At 34.4% G+C, this 21977-nt stretch overlaps 1 protein-coding gene across 1 annotated transcript in view; it reads left to right on the forward strand.

Moving 5' to 3' along the window:
* LOC108362094 (uncharacterized) overlaps positions 1 to 4934 on the forward strand; it is a 6733-nt gene extending 1799 nt beyond the window's left edge. Inside the window, exons 2-3 of the mRNA XM_017614948.1 lie at positions 2775 to 2978; positions 3770 to 4934. Coding sequence (XP_017470437.1) covers positions 2775 to 2978; positions 3770 to 3828 — 263 coding nt within the window. The 3' untranslated portion in view covers positions 3829 to 4934. The remainder of the gene's footprint in view (positions 1 to 2774; positions 2979 to 3769) is intronic.
* The last annotated feature ends 17043 nt before the right edge of the window (positions 4935 to 21977 follow it).

Below are 21977 nucleotides of genomic sequence, written 5' to 3' on the forward strand. Positions count from 1 at the left end.
TCAATACCAACCTACCTTGGATTAAGGGAAACCTACATACCAAATTTCGTTGAGATATCTCAATTTTTGCTCGAGTTATCGTGTACACGGACAGACGGACGGACAGACAGACATGGCTTAATCGATTTCTTTTTTCATCCTGATCATTTATGTATACATTTGTCTATATCTATATCGATTCGTTTTGGCTGTTACAAACAACCGTTATGTGAACAAAATTAATATACCCTTGTGCACAAGTGCGCTCGGGTATAAAAAAATTAAATGATATAAAAAATTTTCACCAAAATCAATTTTTTTTTTAGTTTTTAGAAACGAACTCTTAGCCAATTGCATCTTGCTATACTAAAATTTTATGATCTATAAAACCGCATCCCAAAATTTTTTCTAAAGACTCAAAATAAAATTTAATTTCGGTATTTTTTTTATAGATAACATTTCAAATTTTTTCTGTTTTAGGGGAGCCCTGAAATTGTATCCAACTGGGTTTTATTATTTCTAATTTATTAATTGGAACAGGAGAATCGATTGTCTTCAAAATTGCAATTTGTTTCTGCACTTTGCACTAAAAAAAATTTAATATAAACAAATACAAATTCTAAAATCGAGCTTAACTGGTCTCTTGCTATTTTTAAAAGCTTTTATTTAAACAAAAGTGAATAAAATAAATATTAAATGTAAGCTATGACTTTTGCCCATCTACGAGTATAAGAAAATTTGCGGATACCATCTCTAAAGCAGTGCTCATCTTTTGAGATGGTCCAATTTTAAACCCAATATTGATACCGTCGTAAGAATAAAAGAGGTCTCCAGAAAAGGCTCACTGCATGCACCGAAATAAATATTAATCGGAGGGACCGAAATAAATATTCTGGACTATCGCTAAATCCATAGTAGTCTGATTTTTCGTGAAGTTTACGAAAATGCTATCACTGAATCCGAATAGCTACGAACGTAGTATATGCATTGAATGCATACGTGTTCAGCTGCGTCCTACTGCCGGCCTTCCAAGTACTTTTCCACTGGTAAAACAAGCAATTCATTGGTCAATATGACGGAAAATCAACTTTCCATGACTATTCGTTCACCCTTGTTGTTCGTTTTTTCTCAATCCATGTCCATAGCCTTGAAGATTGCAAATACCTCAGATTCAAATACGAAGAAGTGAAGATTGTATGAGCTGTACAACGATATAGACATAGCGTAGCTTTCTTAAAATTCATCGGGTGTGCAGGCTATGTCATGACGTTCGAATGGCCAGCAACGCTCCAACTCTGAAAGTATTCACCGCGAGTCGCTGGTAACAGAGGAAGAGGAAGGCGTTGGAAAGACCAGATCGAGAAGGACTTGGCTTCACTTGGCATTTACAATTGACACAGAAAAGAAACGATTGGCGTGCTGTTTTGGACTCGGCTAAAATCGCTTAGGCGATTACAGCGCCAATAAAGAAGAAGAGAGAAGATGATTGTTCTCGTTACTTTCGATATAGACTCCAGTTCCTGAGTCTAGAACAGATAAGCCAACATTCAGCCTCAAAGCCAAAAAGACATTCAAATCTAAATATTTATGACTTAAATACCTCCCCTTGTATGAAAGTATTCGATAAATTACGGCAGGTTTATCATTATAATAATAATAATAATAGATTGGCGCTTACACATATGTTAGTGTTTGGCCGAGCTTCTCCTCCGATTTGTGGCGTGCGCCTTGATGTTGTCACACAAAGCGGAGGGACCTACAGTTTTACGCCGACTCCGAACGGCGATTGTATTTTTATGAGAAGCTGTTTTTCATGGCAGAAATACACTCGGAGGTTTGCCATTGCCTGCCGAGGGACGACCGCTGTTAAGAAAAAACCTTTTTCTATATTTTTGAGATATTGCTTTGACCAGGGTTTGAACCCAGGCAGCGCACTGCTTACCACTACACCACAGCGGCCGACAGGTTTATCATTGCATCCAGAAAAAAGCTCCCGTTCAGGATCGTTCGTTGATGCGTAGCTGATTATGGGTCTCCTCGAGCGATGTAAATCCACCGGATTCCTATAGATGACACACCCTACGTTTCACCAAAGATTCGCTTACATTGCCAGAATGCTGTTAAGGCTTTGGCGATACTTTATTCAACCGAAATATTTTACTTCGGAAGAAATCTGAATAGTGATTCCTTTAAGGGCGGGGAGAGCAAAGCCTTTCAACCCTTCCTTTGCAGTGAAGAGCACAACACTAGTTTTGCTTGGGTTAGCGTGCAACTCACTTTCACTAAAGCCAAGTGTCAATTATGTTCAGTGATTTTTGCGCTTTCCTGCTAAGAACTGACCGACGAAGGCATGTTAAGAGCCAGGCCACATCATCTGCATAAGCCTGGGCGTATATATTACCAAGCACCAGTTGGATGCGGCAGCCGTCATTTTTAGTTCCAACTAAAATAAGTTTTATTTTTTCATTCTCATCTTTCTCAAAAACTAGTGACAAGAACTGAGATTGGTAATAATGGCGTGATCGATAATATACCGTTATTTGCAACTAACCAATTTCAAGTAATTTCTTTGGCGTCGAATAATGTGCTAAAATAAGTTCAAATCAAATACTTACTTATTTAGTAAAAGAAAAAACATTGTCTAAATTATGTGTATGCAAAATAGTTTTTTTCGCTCGCACTTAAACATTCGAAGTGAGAATAATCGAAGAACTACGCATGAAACTACAAAATAAAAACTGGTGCTATTATTAACAGCTTCTAAATAATCTCGATTCAAACTTCTTTCCAAGCAGATCTTGTACCCGTTTCTTCGACCGTCATACCGCTCACGGTGCTCGAGGTCAGCTATGGACTTGGCGGCAAGCCCAGTGAGGAGTACAAGCAGGCCTATCTGAAGAAACTGCGTAAGAAGGTGCAACTCAAACAGCATTTAAAGCAACAACAACAACCTGATGTAGACGATGCTGAGTTAGCTGATCCCGATACGCTCATAACAAGTGAGTGTATTAGTTAGAAGTGAATAAAAAACACAAAAACAAAGCAGTCAAGTGTTGCTATGTAATAGAATACATAGACGATGATAAAGTTATGGGTAACAAAATAAATTGACTATGAAGAAGAAGTGTGTATGCAGTAAAGTTTAGATATCAAAATGTGCTTCTTTAATTTGAGCTATAAGTTTCAAGTACACAACGACAGAGCTGGGGTTGGGTTGACGTCAGGGCGTATGCGTGACATTTAAAATTGCTGTATGTATGGTACTTGTGCCCACGCAGTGTCTGCTCGTGATTATACTAGAAAAAAAAACAATAAAGAATAGAAATATAAAATCCAAGAAGATACGAATTTGCAAAGTATTGTTAAAATAAAGCAATAAAATAAAATAAAATAAAAAAGTTTATCACCGGCTGCATTGCTGCAGAAATCAAAAGTTAAACAGGTTTACCATGCCACACAATTGCTTCAATTTGTTACCGAACTACATGCCAGTTCGATATTTAGTCAAAATTTTGCTGAATACAGGTTTCGTGTAGATAACGTGAGATTAGTATTTGTTTTTCTTTTTGCGCATTCATTTAATGACTTTGACGTTAAAGTTTGTACAAGTTGCATTTAAGTGCTCTTTTTTAGTGTTTTTGTGTGTTTGTATGTAGGCATAAAAAACATGCTTTGGAAGTCAATTTTTTTCGTGGTGATACCCGTTTTGTTTTTTGTTTTTCATATTTCATTTGCGCCATACTTCAGTTCATAGTCCAGCTTGACTTTTACATTTTTGGTCTATTTGCAGTCAAAAAGAAACATAACGACACCAATAAAGCCAAAGTCAAGGGCATCGAAAGCAATTGAAGATGACATCGATGACAGTTGGCGCGCGCAGGGGCCATGGCTATGGTTGGGACGACATTTGCTACTACTATTTCTACAGTAATAACAACAACAACAACAACAATTAAAAGCAGTAACACAAACAGTGAAGGCAGCTTTAGCAACGAACGATGAGAAAGACAGACAGCGTTTTAGATGACGTTTTGCGTTCATCCGGATTTTTTCGTGGAGGTGTTCATATTTTTAAGTGCATTGCCTGCTACTTCCATTCCACCAAGATGTTTGCAGTAGTCATCGATGATGTCACTATGCTTCGACACCGTTTTAGTTTACTAAATACTGAGAACAAAAAAAAAAAAATACAATAACAGCTTGCGTTCTCACTCAACCTGCACTTCTAAATCGAGCCAATGTACAACTAACCACTTTTGCTGCTTTTGCTAACTCGATGATGTTTTTTGGACATAATCGTTTTTCCTGTCACTGCCAAATACAAGCACTCATGCACACGCACACACCTTTGTATATACTAACATTCATATATTTCTATACAATATTGTAAGCTATTGAAATCCATTGAAATCCACTTGACTTCACGGAGGCATTCAAATATCTACTGCGAACACCAATTAAGTACTAAGCAGAAGATGTGGATGTACATTAGGGTGGCCCAAATTTTTTTCCTCCCGCCACCCCCAGATCTGAAGAATATCAAAAATAAGGAGACACCTATTTTTTATTTTGAAATCGATTAATATTTACCCGTGCCGCCGGGGCTTAGAAGTTTCCCATATATTTTACATAGGGAAAGTACACTTTTTCGTAAAATTGCTATAAAATCGTTGAAAATAAATATTTTTTGATCTAACAAGACTAAGTATTTCCCTTCAGTAGTCTAAAAAAATAACACTATAATGCTTATTTAACTTAAAAAATTTACTTAATGTGTTTTAATAACCGATAATTCTAACTGTTATGCATATACAAAAATTAGTTGTTTTATGTATTCATAGCCACATCACGCACGAACAGCTCAATGGATGTGTTTAATTTTTTTTTGCATTCTACTCGATGTTTTCTGTAGGTTTATCGCAAACAATTTTGAAGAATAGGGTTGCCAGATATTTGTTAATATAAAATTATTTAAAGGTCAATAAAATATTTAAGTTTCTTCATCAAAACTAAAAGCCTTCGAAGATATTTAAATTTTTTTTAACTAGGTAGACAACTTAAAAAAAAAATGGAACAGTCATTAAAAATTTAAGCTTATTTAATACCACAATATAGGTATCACACGACGGGTGTGCGCATAAGCTTTGGACTAACATGTTTTTAAATATGATTGCCACCCATCTGTTAACTGAGATGAGTTAAGTATGTAGGTGAAGTGAAATGATGCAATATGCATTTTTACACATTCGATAGTTTGACATGGTAGCGACGATATATCGCACTCCATTTAATTTTTTTTTTTTAATTTTTAAGTCAAATAAGCATCATAACACTATGATAGTCTTATTCGACCAAAAAGTAATTATTTTTAACGATTTTATAGCAATTCTACGAAAAAATGTATTTTCCCCATATAAAATACGGCGGCACGGATTTCAAAATAAAAAAATACGTGTCTCCTTATTTTTGATATTCTTGCGTTTTCGGGGGTGGCAGCAGGAAAAGTCAAAAAAGTTGATTTTCCTATGTATTTTTGGGCCACCCTAATGTACATACATATATGCGCGTATATGTATGTATGCATGTATTGTATATACCATACTTTATAAAAGGAATTATGAAAATCACTTAAAGTCGGAACAATGAAACTACAATATGAACGCATAGAAGAGCGTAAACAAATCCCAAACCATTAATTTGTGTCATTTGTGAAATTTTATCCTAGCTTTAGACAGCCATTTCTTTTTATATAAATACATATGTTTACATAAATAAATATACGTTTGTATAAAGGAGCACAATAGTGGCTCGCTTGTTTGTACCATATTTGTAACTATAACTATGTACATACATATATACATACTTATGTACACACAACACAACACATATTGTACATACATAGATATTATCTTTTTTGTCATTTGCAATAAATACTCATATACAGATATTTTTATTATTTTGCTAAAATTGTTTTGTCATTTTTTGTGTCGTCTTTGACACTGATGTATCATCGGTTATATGCACAGAAAATAGGAGAAAAGCTATGCGCTGTTTCACGTTGAGCATCATTCGACATGTCGTGTCTGGTTAACGAATAATTTAGTAATCGTGTTGGTAATAAGTTTCTTCCTCCATTTACATTTTTTTATCGCATCGCATATGGTAAATGACCTTAAATGGTAAATGACCTTAAAGGGATTTGGCATAGAATTTTGCGTATGTATTTATTAACCGATGGCACATTTTTGTTAGACAAGTTACCATATGTGTTTTTGGGTTTAGTGCAAAAAAAATTAAATATGTCAGAAAATCAACTTTGGAAACCCGAAATGGGCGAAGTCAACTGGCAAAGCTGGCAATATTTTAAAATATGGTAATGCACATGAGTCACAGACTGCCGAAGCCACTTGCATACACATACATATGTGTGTATATACTTATGTATAGGTAAATTAAAGTGCCTTCCCTGGTGAAAAAAATTATCAATTGATAAAAAATAACCAACTTGTAGGTAGCTTTTTTGCGGAATTTCTATTAAATATATAACTTGCAGTTTACTACAAAATGCTTACTTGAAACTACATAAGTGAAAAGCAATGCAGGAGTAATGCAGAACATCAAGGCGTACGCCACAAATCGGAGGAGTAGCACTTTCAAGCACTAAGCATATACATATGTATATACGGGAAGCGCCATCTGTAATAATACATATTTTTGCACTGCTAATTCCTTTAAATAATGAACCCATTTTTCGCCGTATGATTTTTAACACCTACTTTAAATGAGATTTGTGAAAATTAGATTAAGAAAAAAGGGGAAGATACAAGTAATTTTAAGCAAAAAAAACCATTGCTTATATAACAAAGACATACCCATTATGTTATTCGTTGTGTACCGTATTTTTGTCCATGATCCAAATATTAGAACTAAATCAAATTAACACCTCCAAGGTATCTCATTTCCAATAAAGAAGATTTGTAGAATTCGGTCAACGTTGTCAAAAGCCATATCCAAGTATCGTCTATATACTTACACCTGCGTTCAACTAATTAGAAACGTAATTCGAAATGATAGTGTTTGATATTTAGTTCAATCTGTAACAAAAACCACAATAATAAAAGTTTCAAAGCTTGCAAAAATTGCAAAAGAAATTAATCAAGCTTCAAAAAATTGTCAACAAAATTTCCAAATTTTTAATCAGAATATATAGAAAAGTTTCGGGTATGCAGTTCTGTAGCCCATTCAATTGTAGTCTAAGAAAGTGCAAGCCTCAAATCGTTAAAAATTACCCTTGATTTTTTAGATTTTTTTTGTGCAGGGTGTTGCGCATTTTCTTCCATATAACACATGATAAAATTTTTTTTATAAGAAAAAAAATCCGCAGCACCTTGCACAAAAAAAAATTCTAAAAAAAAAAATTTTGACTTGAAATACTCCGGTTCTAGTTCAGTTCTCAGTTCCTGCTACTCTAACGTATATCAGTAATTTAAGGCTCGCTTTTCTTAGGAAATACATATTTTGATTATTTCAGTAGAACTATTTAAAACCAATTTTATTGCCACTTCTATCTTTTGACATATTTTGAGCAAATCATAGGAAAACATAGAATAAGATTTATAGCATGTTATGGCTCTGAAGCATAAAACCATCACTCTGCCGTCACCCTTGCGCTTTGTGGTAAATACTTCTTCCTTAAATAACTTATTCTGAAAATCTTAGGTTAAGAAAAACTTCTAACGAGTGGAGCACAACGGACTTCATATTCATGGTTCAGTGCATCAAAATAAATGAGGAAAGAATAGTCTGATTCTCGAACTCCGACACTTTTTTCTGTGGCTGTTTAATATTTATATTCATACATTATTTATTTTGTTTACTTTCTTTTATCGTTATTTTATTTAGCTAATTTTCTTGTATTTTGCTTTATGTTAATTAACTTTATATTTTATTTTAGTATATTATTTTGTATTTTTCTTAATTTTTGTTTCCCATGTTTGTGGTTAGTTGTTCGGAGTTATAAATCCCCTATAATTCAAATACATACCTACTGTGCCTCAAGCCAGCTACTTCTTTATACATATAATAAAATTGTAGCAGGCCGATGTCTGTACATTATAGATATTAAAGAAAAAATAATATGGGGTGTCTTTATTAGAACTACAGAAGCCAAATAAACATTTGTTTTAGAATTGTTAGAAGGCTTACAGCCGCAAATAGTTTTTGTTGAAGGTTGCCACCTATTTGGAAATTCGAATTTAATTTAATTTATAATACAAATTGAATATTGCAATATGGGTATCCAACTGAAGAGGTTTAGGAAAGATTACTGCCGGTAATATGTTTGAGGAGGGTTGCCACCTGTTTGAAAGATTTTATTAAATTAAATTGTTAAAATAAATGAAATGCTACAATACGGGTGTCAAACAGCACAAAAATACTTTTAAGGCGCAGTGAAGTACGCCGGGTATAAACTTAAAGACAGTTTTTTCAATGCGCTTCCTGATTTAAGAAAACTCTATGTAGATAAATTGCAGTGAGTGGTCTCTGCTTCGAAGATTAAATGTGACTAAAATCTATAAGCCGGCGATGGAAAAATTTGGTACATTTATACACATAAAAACACATATATACTTACATATATATGTGCCATACATATATACTCGTAACAGCGATAAAAGTTGTATTGTAACACTTCGCACAACTTTCCTTTCGATAAACGATTTATTTCGTGTTACTTAATAAGGAGGCAAAGATACCATGCCGACAACCTAATTGCTACAATGAAAACAAAATAAAATACATACAGTTGAAGTCATTGACCTCAGAAACTTTTTATGTTCGGGCGTATGCGTAACGTCGCAAATATTTAAGTAAAAGTTTCGATTTTGATGAATGAGGATTTACAGCTGCGTGAAAACCCAAATAAATTACAATATTTTTGCTGCTATGGTGCTTTTGTAACCTCGAGTATTAGAACTTTCACAAATGAATATGACTTATGGCCATTTTCATTTACAGGATATATTTAAACTACAAAGTCGCACTCAGCGTATGTAAACAAGCACCGGGAAGCTTATTAACATACTTTGCACCTCAAATGTAAAAGAATGAGAAAGGAATTCGATTAAATACGTATGTATGTATATGTAGTATGTGTGCTTTTTTCCGACATTTTTTCTTTATATCCATCGTTAAGGCCATAAACACCCCTCTACTCTCAGCGAAAAATACTGCTGTTAGCATACACTTACATACATATGCACATCTGCACCTACACACTTGCAAGTGTTTATTTTTTTCATATTCGTAGCCAAAGAAATTAATGTAATAAAAATTTCTCTGCCATAAAATGTCAAACGCCATAGTAAAAACTTATCTCACCTTGTCTCTCACACTGGCTTCCTCACGTAAATTTCAACTTCCATAAAACATTTTATACCATTCCCCACAGCCACAAATGCGCATTGCGTTTGCCTTTCGCGCTTTTGATACTTGAACGGTTCTTCCTCTTGATTTGACTTATTGTTGGTTGCAGTTGTCATAAACTTGTATGACATTTTTTTTGCACCCTGTAATTGAGGTAATTTTATGGCCACTTATCATCGCCCTCTTTCAGACTCTCAATCACCGTTAAGTGGCCATCAGTGCCGCAATTGATATTCGCTATTTTGGTAAAAGTTTTCACGCCACACGTATTTAAAGTCGCATTACAACGAAAAAAAAGTTAAGTAGATTACTTGTGAAAAGATTTATGTCATTTTCATATGAATTCGTTGCCAAAGAGTAGGCGGACTCATAACCTATGTTTAAAAGAATGTGTTCTGAATCATAATATCTTTTCGATGCTATATATAGTCCTCCACTATTTTCCTACAGTTTATAAATAGCTGACAAGGCGAATGTTCGAGATAATTATGCTTTTATTGTAAATTGAGAAAATTATTTAATTTAAATTTCATTGATATTTTTCCGTGAAACGATGGTAAAGAAAATTGTAAAAGGGTGACTAAGTTATTTATGTTTTCTTGAAAATTACATACAAAGTTGCTTGAAATTTAATAGATTTTTCAATATATGTATTTATGTATATATAAACTATTTTAATAATGGTCTTTAGATGTGGTTTCAACGCCGACCGTATAACCCTTGCTTGACATTTGTGAAAGTGGAACATCAGATTCGAAACATTTTCTACAGCTTTGTTGTCTCTTTCGTTCTACACTTCACAGGTGCTTTTTCGCATTTAAAAAAATCTAAAATATCAAAAATTGTACGTTCCGAGACAAGCAAGGCTTGCAAGACCAGCACTAGCATGATAAGCACGACTAGAAAAATGGTGAAAATGAAGGTGAATGAAGTGATGGAAAATGAAGTTAATGATAGAAAAACGGCGAAAAATTAGTGAAAAACGGTGGACGAATTGTTTTGAAAATGGTGATGTCCAAGTTGAGCAACTCGAGCAGTTGCGAAAGTTGAGCGATTCGAGTCACCTCACCTGGTTAAAGGAGGGTGCTCACGAGCGAGGCGAGTAAGACGTGCGAGACGAGCAAGGCGAGAAGATGGCTGAATGTATGCAAGTTGAGCAACTCGAGCCGTTGCGAAAGTCGAGCGAGTTCGAGCGACCTCCCTGCATTGTGCTTGGGGAGGAGCGGTGAAGAGCGAGGCCAATAAGACGAGTGAGACGAGAAAGATGGGTATGAAGTGTGCACGTTGAATTGGAGATGAGTGTGTAATTAAGTAGTCGAGTAAGTTGTGCCGTTGTGAGTCAAGCAAGTTAAGTATGTCAGGGTGAGTCGAACAAGTCGGGAAAATCTCGCTGGTGACCATTACTCTGGGTTTGTTCATGATGCGGCCCCTCGGGGAGTATCGTGGTGGCTGTGGTTTAAACCCAAGTTCGGGTAGAACCAGAAATGGTTCAATGTGGAGTTGCTTTGCAAGCTCATCAAGGCATTGAATTGATCCGTTGTGCTTTGGAGCACCGTGATGTCAGGTCATTTTGGCAGATAGTCACGTTAAGCACCGACACATCTGCACTCGTGGCGCCAAAAGCATCTGACCACTGATATACGCTCTGGTTCTTAACTATAAAGTTCTTTGTTAAGGCTGGCCATCACACCAGCGCTTTATATGAAAGTACATAGTGGCCAAGCTATAGCCGAAGTATACACCCAGTTTCTGATGGTGGCTTCGATGGCCGAAGAGGGTACTGCTAAAATTAGTTGCGGAACGAGGAATGCCTGGTCTGAGCCAACTCTGGCCAAATGTTCTGATGTCTCATTACCAGGTACTCCCGAGTGACCTGCCAACAAAATTTTGTCGAGACTTGCATTGCCGAACTAGTGTAGAAGTTGTTAGAGGGCTGGCCAACGCCTTTAGTGCAGCTTGGCTATCACTGCAGACACATAAACTCTTTCCCCTCTACCTATTTTCCGCCTCGTAGTCCATGGTCTTGAGGATTGCAAATACCTCAGCCTAGAACACCGAAGCATACTCCACAAGAGAAAAGTGAAGCTTGTCCCCATTAACTTCGATAAAGACCGCATAATTACAAAACAAATTTCTTCATCAAATTGGTCAAGTCGTTTAGCGAAATATTGCGAACATACGCGCCATGTAATTTTTATCTAAAGATTTTCCATTGACAACAGAAATTTAAAATACATATGTATGTACATAAATGTGTGATGGTTTAACATAACAAACTAAATAAGCGATTGACATGTTCCAGTGCTCCACACTTGTTTGAAATGTATATAAATATGCCAAGGGGCTTTTGGAAAATAGACACAGAAATTCTTGCCGCAATGTCTTTTACGTGAGACATCAAAGAAGATTGCTTTTGTGCCTACCACAACGATTAAAATTGCCCTTGGGACTTGACAATCGGCTGAATTATTTGCCCTCAAGTACTTCTCAGTTATGTAGTACATACATATATGCGCGGTGGTGAACTACACAGTGAGGGTGTACATATTTTGTGTAGCTGGGTATTAGACAGGAAGCAATTGCCTTTACCGATAGCTTAACAATGTTATCAGCGCGCTGAAAGTATGAGCCATAAAGCTGATTGCAAGTGTTTCCGCTTTAAATTTTCCGTAATGATGATAATAGCAAAAAGCCAACACAGATAATAGAGTTAAAAAGAGGACGGGGGAATAATAATGGAGTGGAAGTACATAAAAATAGTACACTTAAGCATTTCAAAATGCTTGTCGTCTAAATAATTATGTATAAACGTACATATATATTTTATAATATGTATGTATGTATGTATGAAGCCACTCACGTTTAATAAAATCTTTTAAAGTGACTTTAACTTCAAGAATATCTATAGCTAGATCGAATTCCCCACAACCATACGTTCGCCTTGACACTAGATAAAAATAGAAGCAGACTTGTATGTGAGCCGCTTATTTTGAAAGTCCCATAAGTCATTTCATGCAGCATGACTGCAGTGATCATTTACCTGTACCCGAACGCGTTTGTTATTCGTTCAACTTCATTAGCAAAAGGTAAAAAGCTTTGTCACGAATTTACTACGCACGACAGATGCATTCGGTTAAAAATAATCGACCATTTAAGCACAAGAACTGGAACTGACTTATGTCACTTTCAAAATAAACGGCTCATAAAAAGACAAGGACGCACAGAATATACTTAAATAAATATAACCATATAAACCTATTTGGAAGAAAAGCTTTAAAAGCGAAAATATCTAAACATTCATTGAAGTTTCATGGCATTTGACGAACGCGTTTGCCAACTATGTTGATAACAAAAGCAACGAAGAGCANCGCAGTAGTTGCGGAAGGCAAAGTAAATACTCTACGCGTGTTGCTATTGATCGGTAGTTTATGTACGCTTGCTGAAACTGGTTTATGCTTACTCATACTTGACCCGAACGATGAAAGTAGGGGATGGAAAGTATTTGCGCGACGATCGGATGTCTTGTTGGGCCGTTTAAATGGAATTGCGCTGGAGTCTAGTATGTACATATACCAGGCAAAGAGTCAGAGCAGCAAAGCGGATGTGTCAATAAAAATGAAAAGAAATACTATATGAAGGAAAAGTAAGGTATAGCCAGAGTACACAAGTAAGGAGACGAACCCTTAGTATATCTTAGAAAAAAGATTCTAAAAAAAAAACAACAACAAAAAAGGAAATTACTAGACAAAGATAATAAAGTGGATTGAATAATGAAATAAAATAAAAATGAGCGTTTACGATGTACATTAGATCGTACCAGAAAAAAAGTTCGACTTGCACTCCTTAGTCTGAAGTCTTTTTTTTTAAAGAAAATTTTGGAGAAAGTAAATTAAAGTTCGTCAAAAATTTGTAAAATATAAAGTTGTTTGACTATTCCAAAATAAATATTTAAACAAAATTTTGTATTGTCGAATGCAGGTGCCACCAATACCTTTGACTCAGCGGTGAACTTATTTTGTTTGTTTGTAAGGTGGTACGGTCTAACGTATATACAATCATATAAAGCAGTATGTATGCATCAATACATGCGCAAATCAAAAAAAAAAGCGAATATTTTTCCTTCTAAAACAAAAATAAGTTCCATCACCCACACGGCCCCTTCTTCGGTTCCTATTCCCCAAGCGTTTCAGTGGCTTCCATAAAAATATTTTGCCTAAATTTAAGGTCAATCGTCAGCAGCGATTTTTGACCAATTTTTCATGTAAATCTTATGTAACTAGATTATACAGGCCTGCGAAATTTTTTAGAAAAATTCTTCAAATTTTCACACATTTATTTTTTTTTTAACTTTTTGATATGAATATGTAAAAGGCTTCTGAATATGCAGTTTTATAAGCCATGAAATATTAGAGCACTTAAATATGCTATGATTTTTTAATATTTTTGTTTGCTGATATCTAGTCTTTTCCGGACTTTTCAATGTAAATATATAGTATATCGCTACCTAAAGGTAAAAAGGTTCCCAGTCCACTTATTTTCAAAATTTTGTTTTTGATGCAGAATGACAGGTAATGCCAAGCTCTACATATGTACATCGATTTTCCATATTTCCTGAACAATTAAAAAAAAAAATGGATTTGGCACCTTTTCACGTTTAGGTAATGATATTTTACGGAATAAAATGCGCAAGAACTTTTACAAACAAAATTACACAAAATTTTCATAATATACACTTTTTACATGTAAAAGACCACAAGCAAAAGAAACTCGAAATAAACGTGATTTTCCAAAGCCTTCAAACTTGCACTCAGAAGTGTTTTATAAATTCATTACAAAAAGTAAGAAAATTAAAAAAAAACATTTTTTTTTTGGTTTATTTTAACTATATGGGCATGGGCAATATTTTAATCAAAAATAAACGAAAAAGTTTTAATATTGAAAAAAAAACCATTTCGAAATTTTTGCTGCCCACTGTACATACACTAGTGGTCAGCTGATTAAGTTAAGTTACATTTTGACCAGTTTTGGCTATTTTGCTTTCAAACTGCGTACAAAAATTTTAAAAATTCAACAAACATTAACAATTGAACCTAGACATTTTAAATTTTTTGTTCAGTAATTTGTGTATGCAGCAGTAAAATTTAATGGGCTATAATTTTAGCAGAATAAAGTGCAAATTTAAACACGTTAGAAATTTGCGTTGTTGTGCATTTTCTTCCATATAAAATATGCTCGACAATGCTCGTTTGTCTAGCATCATCAGCAAAAAATTTATAAAAATCAACGGGACTTTCCAACGTCTCGAAATTTGCACTTTAACCTACTAAAATTGAATGGGCTATATACTGCTGCATACATCAAAAACTGAATAAAAAGTTTGCAATTTTTCGGTTTAATTGTTAATGTTTGTTGAAGTTTTAAAATTTTTGTACGCAGTTTGAAAGAAAAATTGCCAAAACTGATCAAAATGTAACTTAACTAAATCAGCTGACCGCAAGTGTATGTACATACAGTGGGGAGCGAAAATGTTTAATGAGCTACAAAACTGCGTACCTAAAATTTTCTAAAAATTCTTAATAAAAATTTTTAAATTTTTTGGTGTAATTGTTAAAGTTTGTAGAATTTTTGTAAGAAGTTTGAAATGCGGATTTATGTGGTGCTGGTTGCGTAATGTGTTAGAATGTTATAAAAAAAACAAATAAGCATTAAGTAAACAAAATAAAAACAGCCAAAACTGCTTCAAATTTAATTTAATTTAGAACAAAAAAAATTGTACCGGTTTTTTCTCTTGTTAAATTGTAAATTTTTTAAATATGCTGAAACACTTGCATTGACGATACATACTTATGTACATACAGTGGTCGAAATAATTATAGCCGCACCATACTTTGACAAGTTTTAACATATTTTTGTTGTTATTCAAAATTCACAAACAAAGTTTCGTAAAAATTTCTAACTTTTTTAATTAGATTTCCTAGAAAGATTCTGAGTGTGCAGTTTGGTAGCCGATTGAATTCTAGTACAACAAAGTACAAGTTTCAAATGGCTAAAAATTACGGTGGATGTCTTAGATATTTTTTTTTGTCCCATTTGCTTCCATATAACGAATACAAACAATGTATTTTTATATGGAAGGAAACCGAAACATACTGGAATGAACTATATTTTTATAAAAAAATAACCAAAATAAATAACAACAAAAATGATATGTTATAACTTGTCAAAATGTGGTGCGGCTATAATTATTTCGACCACTGTATGTGTGTACTACATTCAATACAATTCGAAATAAAACTCATTTATTAATCTGTCTTTCAATGGATTCATTTATTTCTGTCCACTTCCTTCTACGTTGATGAACTGGCGCATTGTGAAGCCCTTCGTAACCTTGGGTCGGCAAGTAAGAAATAATTCAATTAAGCCAATACTCGCAGATATTCTGCAAATGTTGTGTGTGTCCCGGCAGTTGTGTGCATAGTGACATTGAAGAGAGTTCCACAATTTTTTAATAAATAGGTAGATGTGCACTTCATACTAATAAATGAATTAAAGCTTATTAATTGAGAGAGCGTTGAACCAGATTCTTTATTGAACCAAACACTCTAAAATTACACGAAAAAACGCCGAGATACGTAAATGTAATTTTCGGTGGTTCAGGTCATTTTCCCTAGATATTTTCATTTAAAGTTTGCATTGCGAACGAAAAAACCGAAATTCCAACCCTAACATGAAAAATGTTACTCATACGCCATGTAGGAGTAAGGAAGCGTTCGGCCATGTACGTTATGGCGTATGAGTAACATTATTTCTTGCTCCTGTGTCATACAAAAATTTTGGAAATTTTTCATTTGCCCATTGAAAACTTATTTATTTATCCATCGATTTTCGTCCGTAGTAGCTTGATTTTTTGACAAAAGAACAGGCTTTACTACAAATGAAACCAATTCCCTGTTAAAGTTTGATTTTGAAGTGAAATTTCGTTAGCGGCGGTTGGTTGGTTGGGTGGGAGTAAATTGGAAAAATTAACGAAAATGCAACGGAAATGGTTGGGGCGGAAACAAGTGCTTCTTGAATGTATGTTATTAATTTAGCAAAAACTTGCTAATAAAAGGTTAAAGAATAACACTTAGAAAAGACCAATACAAGAATGAAAGTAAAGGTGAGTACCTACATAGATAAAGAAAAGGATAAAGGCAAAGGTAAAAATAAAAACAAAAACGAAGATGGGTAAAGATAAAGGCAAAAATGAAGACCAAGATAAATTTACATAAACACTTTACTTATGTATAAGGGCAAAGCTAAAGGGCAATATGTAGATGAAGAAAATGATAAACATAAAAGTAAAGACAAAGAGGAGGATGAGGATACCGATAAAAGTAAAGATAAAGATAGAGGAAGCAAGATTAAAATAAAGGTAATTATAGACGAAAAGATATAGATAGGGACACAGAGACTCAATCTGGGAACTATTTTGGGATTTTAGAGATTTTCGGGATACTCGAGACTGATCGATATAATAATCGACATTTTTATCGGTTTTGTTATCGATTTTGTTAACAATTATATTTATTTATTTATTATATTATATTTTTTTAATAATATTTTTATCGATTTTTTTTTCGATATTTTTATCGATTTTCCAATCAATTTCGCTACCAATAGTATTATCGATTTTGCTATAGAAATTGTTATCGAATTTGTCATCGATATTGCTGTTATAGATTTTGTTATCGATTAATTGTCGATTTTGTTATCGATTATTTATCAATGTTGTTATAGATTTTTTATCGATTTGGTTATCGATTACTTATCGATTTTGCTATCGATTATTTATCGATTTGGTTATTGATACTTTTTCGATTTTGTTATCGATTATTTATCGATTTTATTATCGATATTTTTATCTATTATCTTATCGATATTTTTATCGATTTTCGATATTTTGCTGGCTTTTGTTATCGATAGAATGTAGAGATAAAAATGAAGATAAAGTAAAACAATGAAAGAAATGTAGTTAGAACGAACAGGAGTAGAGGTAGGGATCTAGATAGAAAAGGCAAAAAAAAATAACCTTAAGCAAAAGCAGATGTACATATTTATGTATGTACATACATTGTATGTATGTGTGTACATATATTGGTTATGAGACAAAATAGATATGTAACGTAAGTTTCACTCCTCCAGTGTGGCCCAGGCGCACTTACTTTTTTTATAAAGAAATGAACATAAATTCGCTGACCTGGAAGAACGGTATTAAGTTAACGTGTTTCGGCGTTTTTTGTGTAATTTCAAAACTTGAGATTTTTCCTAGCGTGGTATTATTTTGAAGAAAAATGCACAATTGATATGAAATTGACCTAATGTCTATTTCCTTTTAGTCAATATACATATGTATTTCCGCATTGATGTTGTGTTTCCATCCCATTCATCGAATCGTTTGGGAAAAGCGATTGTTTTTATTTGCGATGTCTAGCAATAAGCATAGTTTCAGCCGCTCCGGCTTTGATCGAAATATTTCATAAACTCGTTGCGAATCACAGAGAANAGCGTTTTTGTGAAGCTCTAAAAATTACAACTACAACATTTGAACATAGCCCCCATACCTTAAGGTAAGACGTATTCTACGTCAAAAAATAGCCCGAAACGTTCGCTAATATAATGTTGCATACTTCCGTGCGCACACTGTGCTTGTTCAACAATTAGGCGAAGTAAGCAGAGAGCGCATGCGCAACGCGTTTAAACAGTGATTGTATTTAAACGTCGAGGTATGCCTTATAATAATGAAATCATAAACGTCTTACTTATCACCGCGCAGTTCCTAACGCTCTGCTAGAACTAACTAACAATTTACGTAATGTCTTTTGCGCTCGTCTCCTATAGTATTTGCTTGCATGCACAAACTTAAATGGCACATTCTCTCACACACATTCATATTTGTTTAGTAGACATTAGAAAAAGCGGCTGCTTGCTAGGCACAGATATTTGTCGCAAAATAACCATCATTATGACATGAGACGAGACAAGAGAACACTGCAAAGTGGAAGACAACCAAGGAAATGCCTGTTTGCTCGCATGTGTGCACAAAAATATTATTATCTTAATTTAAAATTGATGACATTCCAACATGAATGGAGGACAAACACACACACGCTGCAGGCATCACAAACATACAATTCCATATACATATATGTATGTATATAAATAAATGTTTCAGTCTACAAACTAAGGCATTTATATTAAGTTTATATGATGATAGCTATTGAATTAACCACAAGCTATTGAAGTATTTATTACACAAGTGTGTGAAACGATGCCCATGTCAGTCTGCATATACAGAAACATTAGGGGAGACTGTTACGCAATACGCACATATACATATATGTATGTACTTCAGTGCATGTGCAATACACACTCGTACTGCTGAATGGACGGTAAGCTGTCGGACGCATAGACAGATGTGAATCATTGATGCAGACAGTACTTAAAGCGAACTGGCAGTCGCACACAGGTTGTTGTGTGTTATATCAGTGAATAGGACCGGTAGGCGGCTTGTCAGTCCTTAAGTCACTCATTCATTCAGACACTTATTTGCGTAGACGAGACACAACATACGTAAGAGAGTCGACGTTTGCCACGTTGAGCGGACGGAAATCGCAAGTGGATGCTTTCTATGACTTCAACATACATACTTATGTATATTTTTACGTATGTACTTACATACATATTATGAAATGTAAATATTTGCATCTTCAAACATATATATATATATATATCTATGTGTGTGTGTGTGTATGCTACTTTAGTTTGCAACATCAAGTGCTAATAAAAGCGAGTGCTATCGCGCATCTAGTAGATATGTAGTTAGTGTGTTGATAAGTAGGTAATGGGAGCACTAGACCGTACCAGAAAAAATAGTTAGCCGTACATCTTCGAATGTTAAATATTTTTGCAACGCAATTTTGATTTTTTTTTGGCGGGACGTTGGGGTCGTTTTTTTAATTTTTCGTCATCTACAATTGGATCTCAAGGTATGAGACATCGCTGTTCGTGCATCAAGGAAACAATTTTTGTGCTCCAAGGTCCACTGACCTCAAGTAGTACCCTCTGAACTGGTCTCAATTCTTATCATTAATACAAAACCATTAAATACAAAAACAGGTATATATAGTTAGAGAATAGCAAGCCCTAACCACCAAAATAACGTAAGCGACATTTTTTCGAAATTTTGTTTTTGATGCAGAACTATTCCTAGAGCATCTAGATGCATTTTTGCATCAAAAAGAAAATTTATAAAAAAAATGTGCTTACATTATTTTGGCCGTAAGGGCTCGATATAATATTAAAAAAATAAAAAATATCTGCATTAATTGGCGATAAATCCTATGAATCGATTTATCCAAAAAATCTACAAATTTTTTTTTGAGTTATGGGCCTTTTAAAGATATGTAGGTGTTAAAAAAAAATTTAAAAAAGCGACCCTTAGGATCGGGGGAAAAAAATTCGAAATTATCTTGCAAAAATACCGCACCGGCCTAGTGCGCATACATACATACATACGTATTCATGTAGATAAGTGCTTGTTAGAGCAGAAGTACGGGAAATGTGCTTCCAATAATGCAATTATTTAAATATGCCGTGTCAGTTTATTTTGTTCTGAAACATTTATGTGTGTTAAGTGGGGATTTGCGGCACTTATGGACAGACAAGAGGAAGCAGACTTAAGATAAACACGCCTGTAGACTAGATTTGTGAGAGTGATATCTGACCGAATAATTAGTTAAGGGTTAAGTGAGGGAGAACTCACGTCTTAATTCTATAGAAAACTTTACGCATTTGAACATAAAGCCATGAGAGCCAGAGGAGCTAATCTACATTTTTCTTTTTTCAGTAATATGTGAAAGAAAGATCCATAAATAATAAATATGTACGGTATTTTACTAAAAAGTTCATTGCACCTACATGTGAGTAAGAGAGCGTACTTCGGGCTATTTGCTTTTGGTTATAGTAATGCAATTAAAGCTGTCTCTTATTTTTATTTTTTTCTTTTTGAAATATCAATTTGGCTACTCTGGCTCTTAAGGCCTCATAAAAGTATGTACATACATACATACATACACTGGCGATAAGAAGTGAGCGCATTGTGTTTTCTTAAATATATGCAACGTTTTTCAAGTTAAAAAATTTTTTTTTATAAAAATATGGTTGGTGCTTTAATCAAAACCACATAAGTCGAACTTTCAAACTTTATACAGAACTTAGAAAAATTCAACAAATTTGTGTCTAAGTTTTGGATTATTTAATGTGAATTTTTATAAAAATCCTTTGGAAAAAAAATCAATGAAAATCAACGCGTCTTTTTAACCGCTTAAAACTTACACTTGTTTCACTAGAATTACATAGCCGATCTATCTGCGTACCCAAAATTTTTCTAAACATTCATATTAAAATTTTAAAAATTTAGATGCAATTTTTTTGAATTTTTCTACGTTCTGTATGAAGTCTGAAAGTTTGACTTATATGGTTTTGATTAAAGCATGAACTATATTTTTATAAGAAAAAAAAAAATAAAAAATTTAACTTGAAAAACATTGCAAATATTAAACAAAAACACCATGCACTCACTGTTGATTGCCAGTGTATGTAGCTTATGTTTATAAAGCACTACTACTAATTGTCCCTATTGTGGTCCGCGTATACATATATGTATATAAAACGAAAGGTACATATTGTAGTTTTCTTCTGCTTAATGTGTGAATTTTAAATCTCTATTTGCTGCTAACTGCATTTTAGTTACCATAGTCGATATGTAAATTTGAACTACATTATGGTTTTGCATCAGAATACACACGTAACCGCTATTGGGAGTCCTGGACCTGACGTTAGCTCCCTTTGAGCCGGTGTCTTGAGCCTCGGTTGGAGTGTTTTAAACCTTCCTTCTCAGCTTATTGGTGCACACAGTTTTCTATTGATGAATCGCGTCCCATTGACCCGCCTCACAGTAATGTAAGAGGAATGAAATGGTATGTTTATTGCAGGACGCTGCAAGAAATGTTTCAATAACGAGTTGGGCGAAGGGTTCAACTTGGCGTACAGAAAAATGATTGAGAGCTCTTTTTCTCTGATTTTTCACACGGATAAGACCAAATCGCACTGGACAGAGGAACCATGAATCCTGGAGATAAAGACGATTTCTTGCTATTAATTCGGTTCCCCTGGCTTACCTGAATGACGACTTGAATAATTAGGCGGTGAGGTCTCTCACTTTCCGAGTAAGCCGTACCAGTAAGAACTTTTATGGCTTACGCATTCTTACTTATTCACTCCTTTCAATACTCCGGCATAATAACTGTTTAGGTACGGACATGCCGTGTTGCTGGCTTACACCTATATACAGGAGTTACTTAGACTGACACTAAGCCTTAAAGCTTTGAAGGGTGGTCAGATGAAATTTTATTACCAAAGCAAACAAGGTCTCTCATCTACGCCACAGTCCTAGTTCTGAACAATCTTTGGAAGCGTTCTTTGGAAGCGTTTGTCCCTAAGCCAGCATGCTCACTGCAAGGGAAGATCGG

Source organism: Rhagoletis zephyria, unplaced genomic scaffold, assembly GCF_001687245.7.
Source record: "Rhagoletis zephyria isolate East Lansing unplaced genomic scaffold, Rhagoletis_zephyria_1.1 Rzeph_scaffold_00929, whole genome shotgun sequence".
Lineage (NCBI taxonomy): Eukaryota > Metazoa > Arthropoda > Insecta > Diptera > Tephritidae > Rhagoletis > Rhagoletis zephyria.